At 50.8% G+C, this 12,696-nt stretch overlaps 2 protein-coding genes across 3 annotated transcripts in view; both read right to left on the bottom strand.

The window, feature by feature from the left end:
• Positions 1 to 4,334, bottom strand: part of AP1M1 (adaptor related protein complex 1 subunit mu 1) — a 37,327-nt gene extending 32,993 nt beyond the window's left edge. For both annotated transcript variants that reach the window (XM_023229904.2, XM_023229903.2), the window contains exon 1: positions 4,123 to 4,334. In XM_023229904.2, coding sequence (XP_023085672.1) covers positions 4,123 to 4,164 — 42 coding nt within the window. In that variant the 5' untranslated portion in view covers positions 4,165 to 4,334. The remainder of the gene's footprint in view (positions 1 to 4,122) is intronic.
• A 6,855-nt stretch (positions 4,335 to 11,189) lies between these two features.
• Positions 11,190 to 12,696, bottom strand: part of FAM32A (family with sequence similarity 32 member A) — a 15,210-nt gene continuing 13,703 nt past the window's right edge. The window contains exon 3 of the mRNA XM_026456935.1: positions 11,190 to 12,402. Within this exon, the coding sequence (XP_026312720.1) occupies positions 12,280 to 12,402 (123 nt within the window). The 3' untranslated portion in view covers positions 11,190 to 12,279. The remainder of the gene's footprint in view (positions 12,403 to 12,696) is intronic.

Below are 12,696 nucleotides of genomic sequence, written 5' to 3' on the forward strand. Positions count from 1 at the left end.
CATCACACGCTGCCTCTATTCTCTTAAGGAGAGACTGGGGGTGGTGGAGGGTGGCACCTTCCTTTCCTAGTGTCTCCTTCGTGGCCTGTGGGACTGAATGGAGGGAGGCAGGTGATGACATGTTAAGGGACCAGCCCCTCCCCCTGCTGTCACTCTTGACCCCCTAGGTCCTTCCTCACAAAGGGTGACAGGGCTTTTCCTACACAGAAGCCAGATGGGGTCTCTCTCCCACTGTTGAACTGCCACCTACCCCAGCCTCCCTGGCACTGAGAACAAAGCCTGAGTCCGTCCTTGTGGCTCCCAAGGACCGGTGTGGTCTGGCTCCTCACAGCCTCTCTGACGCCTCTCTGCCTGCGCTGCCCTGGTTCATTCCCCTCCAGCCTGGCCCCTTAGCTGGTCTCTGAGTGATCCACATCTGTTCCCACCTTGGGCCTTTGCCCTGACCTGGCTCTTCTCATTTCTCAAGCCTCAGCTCAAATGATACCTCCTCTAAGAGTCCTCCCAGCTGGGCGCAGTGGCTTACGCCTGTAATCCCAGCACTTTGGGAGGCCAAGGTGGGCGGATCACGAGGTCAGGAGTTTGAGACCAGCCTGATCAATATGGTGAAACCCCATCTCTATTAAAAATACAAAATTAGCCAGGTATGGTGGTGCATGACTGTAACCCCAGATACTTGGGAGGCTAAGGCAGGAGAATCACTTGAACCCAGGAGGCAGAGGTTGCAGTGAGCTGAGGTTGTGCCATTGCACTCCAGCCTGGGTGATAGAACATAACTCTGTCTCAAAAAAAAAAAAAAAAAAAAAAAAAAAAAGAAGTCCTTCCTGTTTGCTCTGACTGAGATCATGTCCCATTCCTCTGCACCCTGACCCCTGCTTTATCCCTATCACCTGCTGTGTTATACATTTATTTGTATCCTCGTCTATTGTCTGACATCCCCTGAGAACAGTGATGACTCCTGTCTCATTCACAGCTGTGTTCCAGCACCCAGAACGGGGCCTGGCCCATAGTAGGTGCTCAGTAAACATTTGTGGAGTGAATATGGGGGTGAGGAGAAAACGGAAGCAAGGATAATGTCCAGGTCTCCAGTGCAGATGGCTGAATGGGTGATGGCATCACTGAGATGGAGAGAGAGCAGGAAGGGAATGCATTTAGAGAAATGCTGAATTTGTGGTGGCGGCGGGACCTCCCCAGTGTCCCAGAGGCCAGTGGATCTCCAGAGAAGTGCTGTGGACAAAGTCGAGAGTCACCGGCCCATGGACATGAGTCGAAGTCCACCTGGGAAGAGTGACAGCATGGGGAGGCACACGTGGGCCTGAGCCACTCCACAGCCCTGAGGAGGGCAGAAAAGGAGGAGAGCAGGCAGTGCGAGAAACAGGAGGAAACCCCCCAGAGCGCGGCCTCCCGGAAGAAGGGAGCGCTGAAGAGCAGGTGGTTAGTGGTGTAAGAAGCCAGCTAGATAAAGCGGAGAAGCTTCCTACTAGGAGAGCTTCCTTCCAGCCCAGTGTGGCCACGCCGGTGTCCTCGGTGACCAGACACGTGGCCATGAATTTCTCAGTGTGCTTTATTTTTTATTAAATGCAGTCGGCTCACGAGGCCGACTTTGGAAACAGGAGGTCCGTGGGTTGTAGAATAAGAAAGGGCATCATGGTTGCAGAGGGAGGGAGGGAGGCCCACGGCTGCCTTGGGGAGCTTTCTGAAAGGCAGGTCTCATCATGCCTCTCTGGGCTATGGTCTCCTCACGGTGGCTCCTTGTTGGAAATGAAGTGGTCTCCTTGGTCCCTCTCTCCCATCTCAGCATTAGCCAGGACTTCTGGTTCGGCGACCCCAGCAGGCTGCCCCTTGCAATACCTCTTTTCCACCTGATCGTGCCTGATCACCTTCCAAACCCACTTCCGGCGTTGCCCTCTTCCAGGGAGCCTTTCATAACCACCTCCACCTTCCACTGGCTAAAGACGAGGTTGAGCAACTGCAGGACTTGGGACCTTGTTCCTGCCCCTGTGGCTGCCTGGATCCAACTGTGTGGTAATGTCTCTGCTTCTAGGGGACTCCCCTGCTAGACCAAGAGGCCTGAGAAAGCTAACATGGACCATGGGTGGTGCTGAGCCTGTCTCACGCATCTGCTCAGCAAATCTGCACAATAACTCCATGAAAGCCTCATTTGACCAGTGAGGAAAGCGAGGCTCAGAGAGAAGGTGCCTGTCCCAGGTCACACAGCTGAGCAGCAGAGATGGGTTTTGAGCTCAGCCCTAACGCCACAGCCACGGTGCCAATGGACACCCTATGCCTGGCACAGGACAGGGTGCATCCTAGGTGCTCATGAAATGTTTGCTGAAGGAATAAGCCAGCCAAGACAGGCAGCCCGCTGGCACCTCTGGGGAGGCAGTGGCCAGGGCGGAAGCAAGGCTCATGCCACCAGGACTCAGGGTACACTGCACACACCCAGCCCCTGGCATGCTCTAAGACGGGTGTCTTCCCTGCTTCCAAGAAGGTGGGGGAAGGAAACCCAGCACTGAATCTCACCAGTTATTGGCTTTGGTTGGCTTCCAGGGCAGGCACCCACTCAAGGGACTTCAGGAAAGTGTGGGGGTGGGGTGGGGCAGGAAGGGGCAGCCACTTCACCTCTTCACTCTCAGCTGCTTAGGGCTCACCCCTGCCCGCCTCACCTAGGACCTGACACCCACGTTTGTTTCTCTCACTGATCAACGTTGGGTTTAACATTGTTGGACCAGTGCTTGTTGCTTCTGCATGCAACAGGCCATGCAGCCACTTGCCTTGCACCTGGGATGGACTTGGGAGAAGGCAGAGGACCATTTCTAAAAGGCGGGGACAATCCCTTTTTTAAGTTTTCTCAAATCCTCTGGGGAAGTGCCCAGGTTCTAGTTTATGTCCAGCTCCCTGGTATCTCAGGTCCATTTGTCACCCCTCCTTAGGGAAACCCTTTCTCATCCCCGGGCTGAGGCTGAAGCTGTCTGTATAACACATCCGCCCCGTCCCACCACTGCAACTGACATTTATTTGTTTTTGGAGATCGGTATCCACCTCCCCAGTCAGCCTGTGAACGTCATAAGAACACAGATTGTTGAGCCCTGGCACAGTGACTCACGCCTGTACTCCTAGCACTTTGGGAGGCTGAGACAGCTGGATCACTTGAGGTCAAGAGTTTGAGACCAGCCTGGTCAACATGGTGAAACTCTGTCTCTACTAAAAATACAAAATTTAGCTGGGCGTGGTGGCAGGTGCCTGTAATGCCAGCTACTTGGGAGGCCGAGGCAGGAGAATTGCTTGAACCCAGGAGGCAGAGGTTGCAGTGAGTGGAGATCGCACCACTGCACTCCAGACTGGACGACTGAGCATGACACTATCTCAAAAAGAAAAAAAAAGGGGGGGGATTGTTTTTTGCTAAACACAAATCGACCCCAGGCTTACTATCCTGCCTGGCATTAGTAGGAGCTCCCCAGATATCAGCTAAATAAATAAGTGTTTCTGGATCGGACGCATAGACTTCCTACTTCTCTGTGACCATTGTGACCTTGGTCAGGTTACTTCACCTCTCCGTGCCTCAGTTTCTCCCTCTATAAAATGGTACTCGTGATCAGCATCCACCTCACCTAACCCTTGTAACTCACTATCGCAATGAACGTGGAGAAATTCCTACTGAGAGAAAGTGCACGATAAACAGAAGCTGCAATGCCCTGAAAAGGCGGGACTGGCTCGAGAGCACCCAGTCCCCGCCACGCCTCGCCACCCCCGGCCAAGGGTCGCGCAGCCCCTGGACGCCCTGCCTGGCTCCGAGGCCGGCTGCGACCCCCCTTCTGGGTCCTCCACCGAGTCCAGAGCCCCTGGCCCTGGTGCCGGGTAGCAGAGGGCGGTGCAGTCAGTCACCTGGCAACGCGGTGGCTGCAGCCCACCGCGTTACCTAGCAACAGGGCGGGGATTACCCACTTAAGACCCCCGCCCGGTTACCCAGAAATAGGGTGGGGCTCTCAGGTGAGGTCTACCGGCCTCTTTGCCTCACACCAGGGTGGGGCTCATAAACCGATTACCTAGCAACAGGGTGGGTCCCCGCGGGCGGAGGCCCCCGCCGGTCGCCTGGCAACAGGGAGGGTGGGGAGCCCTCAGTACCTTGCCCTTCAGGTCCAGCACGTAGACGGCACTGGCGGACATGGTGGCTGCAGGAGGCCTCGGCAGCGGCAGCGACTGTGGGGACTGCCAGGCGTTGAGCAAGGCCGGGCGCCACCCGCGACAGCTCACCTCCACTTCCGGTTCGGGGAGCCGCGCAGGGACCGTTAGATCCGGTCCGGGAGGCGCTGTCAGGAATGCGCAGGCGCAGGACGGACTGTGCGCAGGCGCATTACGTTGTATGTGACCATGTTTCTTGCTCCCGCCTGAAGCATCCCGGAAGTAAGGCCCTGGGAGGCGGGGCCGACCAAATCAGGGCACCCAGTTACCGCTGCCAGGCTGAGCTATGGAGCCAGAGCAGCTGAAAACCGCCTCCCGTGGGCCGAGTTAGGCGAGAGACCCTGGTGGTGAAACCGACCTGGGACCCAGCCCTATGGAGCTCACAGTCTAGTGGGGAAGTCTATGAAACAAGTGTACAGTCACCTATTGTGATAAGCTCAAAAGGGAGAGGTAAGGCCGTGATTACTTGGAAAGAGGTCAAACAAACTTTCTGAATGGCAATCAAACCTTATCAACAGTCACTACCTGTCATTGTCAACATTTATCAGTGAATGAGCATGCCTGCTTATTGCCTGGAATGTTAGGAAAATCAGTCTCACTGAACCTTGACCCAGCGTACCGTGTTTCATTTCTGCGAAGTTAGTAGTTGGTAATGCAACTGGTGGCCCTTGATTAATCCATTGAATCATATCTAATTTGCTTTTATGAACTCTTGGGCTTTGGAGAAATACCTGTATTCTGTTCCAGTTAGCCATCACAGTACCCTGGGGATCCCAACCCTGCAATATCAGAGTGGTTTACCCAGGATGCCTGCCTCTCACATCTTTTACTTTCCCTCCTATCTCTGTTTTGGCGTTTGGAAAGATGATTTTTGCAACTCGGTAATTATATAGTCTTTGCTTAGGATAGAAATGTGACGGAAACTCTAGAGAAGCAAACTAGAATGTTTGAAGACTACTGAGTGACTCCTGGGCTGGAAGGATTCTTGCACAAGGCACAGAGCAAGCAGCCAAGAGAGGCTTTTTGGTTTTTTTGGTTTTTTTTTTTTTTTTTTTGAGATGGAGTCTCACTCTGTCACTCAGGCTGGAGTGCAATGGCACGACCTCGGCTCACTGCAACCTCTGCCTCCCGGGTTCAAGCAATTCTCCTGCCTCTCAGCCTCCCAAGTGGTTGTGATTACAGGCACGTGCCCACCACGCCTGGCTAATTTTTGTATTTTTAGTAGAGACGGGGTTTCACCATGCTGGCCAGGCTGGTCTCAAACTCCTGACCTCAGGTGATCCACCCACCTCGGCCTCCCAAAGTGCTGGGATTACAAGGGTTAAGTTAAATATTAAAAGATGAGAGAGCCAGTGCCCTTATACAAAGGCTGGGATGTAACAAAAGCCTACCCAGAATTGTGCCTAGGCTTTTCCTGGGCCTTGGAGCATGACAAGATAACGAAGGAATTCTTAGCAGGGCCCTTTTAGGATTAAACAAACTTTATTGGAGGTCTGAAGAAGCTCCTCAGGCCTCCACAAACAAGTTTACTGGGGTTTGAAGGAACTCCCCCAAACCTCTATGATTTAGCAGGAGACAAGATAAGGGTCATCACCCCAGCACCTGGACTCCACTTAGATTAAGTAAATTTACTGAGGCTCGAGGAAGGTCTTCAGGACTCAGATCTTATAGGTTAAAAGACTATAATAACTTACTTATGTCTTTAAATGAATGCACACTTACACGTAGACATACAGCTTAGAAGGTATATGAGCTCTGGAAGACTTTGGAATTTTGAGTTGGTCTGGTAATATTTTCTCCAGGCCTCTTCCCTGTAACCAGTTACAGAAATAAAAACCCTTCCTAGTTCATCTGTGTCTCATTATTGGGCTGTGAGAAATAGAAGTCCAACCCTCAGTTTGGTCTGGGAACAGGTTAGGAGTGTGGGTCTCAAAAGCATCCCCAACACAACACACACAACAAGAACCACTGAGGCCTGAAACCCATGTATAGAGATTCTGTTTTAATTGGTCTGGGCCAGGGTTTGGTTATTGAGATTTTTCTTTTCTATTTTTTAATTTTGAGACAGTCTCATTCTGTCACCAGGCTGGCGTGCAGTGACACAATCTCGGCTCACTGCAACCTCTGCCTCCCAGGTTCAAGCGATTCTCCTGCCTCAGCCTCCTGAGTAGCTGGGACTACAAGCGCCTACCACGCCCAGCTAATTTTTGTACTTTTAGTAGAGACAGGGTTTCACCATGTTGGCCAGGATGGTCTTGATCTCCTGACCTTGTGATCTGCCTCAGCCTCCCAAAGTGCTGGGATTATAGTTGTAAGCCACCGCGCCTGGCCTTCTTTTTTCTGTTCTTTTCCTTTTTCTTTTTTTTTTGAGGCAGGGTCTTATTCTGTCACCAGGCTGGAGTGCACTGGCACAATCTCGGCTCACTGCAACCTCCTCATCCTTGGCTCAAGCAGTTCTCAGCTGGGACTACAGATGCACGTCATCATGGCCAGCTAATTTTGCTCTTTTTGTTTGTTTTTTGAAACAGGGTCTCGCTCTGTCAGCCAGGCTGGAGTGCAGTGGCGCAATCTCGGTAGCTCATTGCAACCTCTGCCTCCTGGGTTCAAGCGATCCTCCCACCTCAGCCTCCTGAGTAGCTGGGACTACAGATGTGTGCCACCAGGCCCGGATCATTTTTTTTGTAATTTTTAGTAAAGATGGGGTTTCACCATGTTGGCCAGGCTGAATTTTGCAAATTTTGTACAGACGGGGTTCCCCCATGTTGCCCAGGCTGGTCTCAAACACCTCAGATCAAGTGATCTGTTCACCTTGGCCTCCCAAAGTGCTGGGATTAAAGGCGTGAACCACTGGACCTGGCCTGGTTATTGGAATTTTTTCCAAGTTCCCCAGATGATACTAATAGGAAACAAAATTTGAGAAACCCTGGTGTATCACAATAGGTATGGTCTTTTTTTTTTTTTTTTTTTTTTTTTTTTTTAAATATGGAGTCTCACTCTGTCGCCCAGGCTGGAGTGCAGTGACATGGTCTCGGTTCACTGCAACCTCCTCCTCCCAGGCTCAAGTGATTCTCCTGCCTCAGCCCCCAGAGTAGCTGGGATTACAGGCGCCCGCCACCACACCCAGCTAATTTGTGTATTTTTACTAGAGACAGGGTCTCACCATGTTGGCCAGGCTGGTCTCGAACTCCTGACCTCAGGTGATCTGCCCGCCTCGGCCTCCCAAAGTGCTGGAATTATAGGCGTGAGCCACCATGCCCAGCCCACAATAGGTATGGTCTTTTCTGAGATATTGCAGAGGTCAAATTAAGTTCGAATGCCAAAGTTGAAATTGAGATGTGATCTGAATAACCTCCATAAGTGGAGCAAAGGGGGTTAGAAGTAGTTTCTGTGTAAAGAGTGCTTACTGTGATGGTACTCTCGACATTTGAGTCTTTGTTTCCTCAAAAGATTTATCCAATCCCTTCCAGCCCCCTTGACACCGATTTTAAAAATCTAAACAAAATGCCTAGGGCAAGCCTGGAAGGAAACGCTCTGCAATGAAAGGGGTCACCTCTCTTAGGTGGTTTTTCTTTTTGCCTTATAGTTTTTGGCATTTCCTGTTTTTCCTCAGTAAATGTGTATAGTTTTGTGCTTTAAAAAAGGTATGTTCACTTCGGGAGGCTGAGGCAGGCAGATCATGATTTCAGGAGTTCGAGACTAGCCTGGCCAATATAGTGAAACCCTGTCTCTACTGAAAAAAAAAAAAAAGAAAAAAATACAAAATTAGCTGGGCATGGTGGTGCAGGCCTGTAGTCCCAGCTACTTGGGAGGCTGAGGCAGGGAAATTGCTTCAGCTCCAGAGGCGGAGGTTGTGGTGAGCCAAGATCGCACCACCGCACTCCAGCCTGGACAACAGAGTAAGACTCAGTCTCAAAAAAAAAAAAAAAAAAAAAAGTTGCTTGGCGCTATGGCTTACTCTTGTAATTCCAGCACTTTGGGAGGCAGAGACAAGAGGGTCACTTGAGCCAGGAGTTTCAGACTAGCCTAGGGAACATGATGAAACGCCATCTCTAGAAAAAATACAAAAATTAGCTGAGTGTGGTGGTACGCACCTGTAGTCCCAGCTACTTGGGAGGCTGAAACAGCAGAATCACTTGAACCTGGGAGATTGTCAAGGCTGCAGTGAGCTATGGTGGCATCACTGTACTCCAGCCTGGGCAACAGAGTAAGATCTCTAAAACATTACAATAAATTGGGCAAAATATGAGACTAGGTCCAATAGGGTTTGTTACATATCGTGTCTATTTCTGTTCCTGTCTTGCTGAACAGACCCTGATGTTCTTCCTTAGCAGTAAAAAGTCACAGTTGTGGCCAGGCTGGTGGCTTACGCCCACAATCCCAAGACTTTGGGAGGCCAAGGCAGGAGGATCACTTGAGGTTGAGGCCAGTAGTTTGAGACTTGGGCAACATAGGGAGACCCTGCCTCTACAAAGAAATAAATAAATCAGCAGGGTATGGTGATGTGCACTTGTGATCCCAGCTACTCAGGAGGTAGAGGTGGGAGGATCACTTGAGCCTGAGAGGTCAAAGCTGCAGTGAGCCGTGATCACACCACTGCACTCCAGCCTGGGCAACAGAATGAGACCGCATCTCAAAAAAAAAAAAAAAAAAAAGTCATAGTCCTGACATCTCATCAGATTCCTTCTAGAGCTTAATCAGTGGGCAATTAGTATCAGAAGCCTCTCTTGGCTGGGCACGGTGGTTCACGCCTGTAATCCCAGCACTTTGGGAGGCCGAGGCAGGTGGATCACCTGAGGTCAGGAGTTTGAGACTAGCCTGGCCAACATACTGAAACCCTGTCTCTACTAGAAATACAAAAATTAGCTGGGTGTGGTAGCACGTACCTGTAACCCCAGCTACTCCGGAGGCTGAGAGGCAGGAGAACTGCTTCAATCTGGGAGGCAGAGGTTGCAGTGAGCCGAGATCACACCATTGCACTCCAGCCTGGGCGACAAGAGCAAAGAGCCATCTCCAAAAAAATAAATAATAAAAAAAAAAATAACCAGTCAGTCAGTACTGAAACAGTCATTTCGGAGACTGGAGGCCTGCATTAGTGAGACCTGGCCTGCCACAATACCCCCAACACACAGTAAGAATCTCTGTTCTCCAGGCTGGCTTTGAACTCCTGGGCTCAGGCAACCCTCCGGCCTCAGCCTCCTGAGCGGCTGGGATTATATTTGTGTGCGTACCACTGTGCCTGGCACCAGGCCTTGGCGGTTTTTAATGCTCCCCAGATGATTCTAAATGTAAATTTGAGGACAGCAGTGGTGGACTGTTAGGGTATTGGATCCCGGTAAACCACACCACCTAGTGTTCACGCTGTAGAGTTCCCTGCCAGACTCTGGGTTTGGCTACGTGGCTTGTTTTGGCCACTGAAATAGGCTATGTAGGCTGGGCGTGGTGGCTGATGTCTGTAATCCCAGCACTTTGGGAGGCTGAGGCGCAGGACTCACTTGAGGTCAGGAGTTTGAGACCAGCCTGGCCAACATGGTAAAACCCTGTCTTTACTAACATACAAAAATTAGCTGGGTGTGGTGATGGGTGCCTGCAATTCCAGCTACTCAGGAGGCTGAGGCAGGAGAGTCACTTGAACGGGGAGGCGGAGGTTGCAATGAGTTGAGATCGCACCACTGCACTCCAGCCTGGGCAACACAGCGAGGCTGTCTCAAAACAAATAAATAAAAATAAAAAAAAAATAATAAAGCAATAGGCTATGTGGAGGGAGATCCTGGAAGGTGAGATGCCACCCTGGACTTTCTGGCCCCAGGAAAGCCAACGCAACTAAACAAGTGAACTGAACCACACTCCATGCAGCAGAATCCTCTAGCCAAGCACAGTCAACCCACAGAGTTGTGATAATAAATAAATTTTTGGCCGGGCGCGGTGGCTCACGCCTATAATCCCAGCACTTTGGGAGGCTGAGGCGGGTGGATCATGAGGTCAAGAGATCGAAATCATCCTGGCCAAAATAGTGAAACCCCATTGCTATTAAAAATACAAAGGCCGGGCGCGGTGGCTCAAGCCTGTAATCCCAGCACTTTGGGAGGCTGAGACGGGCGGATCACGAGGTCAGGAGATTGAGACCATCCTGGCTAACACGGTGAAACTCCGTCTCTACTAAAAACTACAAAAAATACAAAAATTAGGTGACGTGCACCTGTAATCTCAGCTGCTTGGGAGGCTGAGGCAGGAGAATCGCTTGAACCCGGGAGGTAGAGGTTGCAGTGAGCCAAGATTGCATCATTGCACTGCAGCCTGGGCAACAGAGCCAGACTCCATCTCAAAAAAATAAAATAAAATAAAACAATAAATTGTTGTTTTAAGCCACTGCCTTTGGAACCATTTGTTCTGCAGGGAAAGAACGGAAATAACTACCTTTCCACTATACTAATAAAGGGTTTCCACCACAGTAGTACATAATGCAGACTCCTGCTGCTGGCTTGTGGATGGAGAAGGTCTGAAACTGTCTTTCCACCAGGCCGTGCAAGAATCACTGGCAAAAGCCGCTGCTAATGAGAGTGTGTCATCTCTCTTAGGTGTGAACCACACGCAGGAACAGATGTGCCATTGAAATTTTTCCAACTGAGTTGCCGTTTTCCAGTATGCATATTTTTCTGTGCCGCAAATCCGAAAGACATTTTGGTAACAATTAAACAGCCTGTGACAGGATATTCAGCACTTTGGGAGGCTGAGGTGGGCAGATCACTTGAGGTTAGGGGTTCGAGACCAACCTGGCCAATATGAAGAAACCCCATTTCTACTAAAAATACAATAATTAACCAGGCATGGTCGCGGTCGCCTGGTCGCGGTCACCTGTAGTCCCAGCTACTTGGGAGCCTGAGGCAGGAGAATCACTTGAACCTGGTAAGTGGAGGTTGCAGTGAACTGGGATTACGCCACTGCACTCCAGCCTGGGCAAGAGTGAGATGAGACTCTGTCTGAAAAAAAAAAAAGATGACGACGACTCAGACTTATAACTGGCTTTTGCTTTATTGTGTAATTTACACAGGACACCCCAAACTCCACACTTGGTTTTTCTCTTCTGCCTTCATTATTCTTTCAGTATCTATGTTGACAGAGATCGTTTCTCCCAATAGCATATGTGGTTTGATCCTCAACCAGGACGCATAGGCCCTACAAGATCCCAGCCCTCCAACACGAACACCTGGGCCCTCCCATTTGACTGCAGCCTTGCCTGTTTGTACTGGGGCTCTGCCCTGGTCCTGTCACCCCTGAGGCGTCCGTAGGGCAGGAATGCCAAACAGGATCCGTGTGATTTACTCTGAGTAAATACAAGAGGCTGCTAGGAGCCCCCAGCTGAGGACTGAGAGGCAGGCTGTGTCTGGGTTTCATTTCAAAGAATGCTGTGATGCATTAGCAACGTCTGCTATGGAAACACCCATTAGAAGTACCTGGAAGGAGGGTTTTGGGGAACAGACTCAGAAAGGAACAAGGTGTGTCTGTTCCATTCCTGCCTTACGTGGCTGGCTGTTCTGCTACCCAGGCTGCACTGTCTCAGTGGCCAGGTGGCTGAGGAGAAGTCTGAAGGCCACAGAGTTGCAAGTGACTTCCCTGGGGCCTGGGGGGGACAGCATAGGCCCGAAGCTAGAGGAAGCTCGGAAGGGCGCCCACGCTGGGTCCTGTGGGGCTCTGCACACTGCAGGCCACCATGGTGCTAGCTCCTTATCCTCTGGAGTCTGTCTCATCCAGGAGAAGACAGCTGGCTGGCCTCACAGCGTTAGATGCAACTCAGGGGTGAAAACATTTTTACATGGCACAGACACACAATGGGTTTTACCTCTGGATAAACTGAGAAACTTTCCATCCAAACGAAAAGGGTGTATCTTCTGTACATTGTCAAGAAGCCTAAACTGAGTACAAGGACAATCTTACTTTAATCAAGTTCCAGAATGAGGGTACACAGCTTCGAAAAGCAGTCTGTAGCAGAAGATGCAAGGGTGTGTGTAAAGCCCTGTTTCTAGAATATACCAAAGGAAACACACACAACCCCAGGGTGGCCTTTTGCGAATCCTCGATGCTGCTCCATACTGGGGCAGGTGGCTACTTCGTCCAGCTGACTTTGGGAATGTCATAATGCTCCGTGAGTGTGTCCAGGTGTCTGTTGAAGTCCTCTACTCTCTGCTTGTGGGTTTTAGATGCTTTCTTTAGGATCCTTTCCATTTGCCGCTTCTCCTGCATTTTCTCGAAGGCCGCCTGGGCCGGGGTCCGCTTGTCCAGGCCGCGCCGCTTCTCCTCCTCGTTCTTTTTGCTCGTTCCCATTGCTTCCAGGAGTTTCGCTTTGTCTTTGTCCTTCTTTTTCTTCTTCCGCTTGGTCACTCCCAGCTCTGCGACGCCTTTCAGCTTCAGGGGTCCCTTTTGGACCTGCTCGTAGGCCTCCATAACACTCTCCGGTGGTTCGGCAGATGTACTCGGAATGCAGAACTTTTAATAATAAAAGCTTGAAGGACTCAGGAAGGA

This window comes from Piliocolobus tephrosceles, chromosome 21 (assembly GCF_002776525.5).
Source record: "Piliocolobus tephrosceles isolate RC106 chromosome 21, ASM277652v3, whole genome shotgun sequence".
In the NCBI taxonomy this organism is placed as follows: domain Eukaryota; kingdom Metazoa; phylum Chordata; class Mammalia; order Primates; family Cercopithecidae; genus Piliocolobus; species Piliocolobus tephrosceles.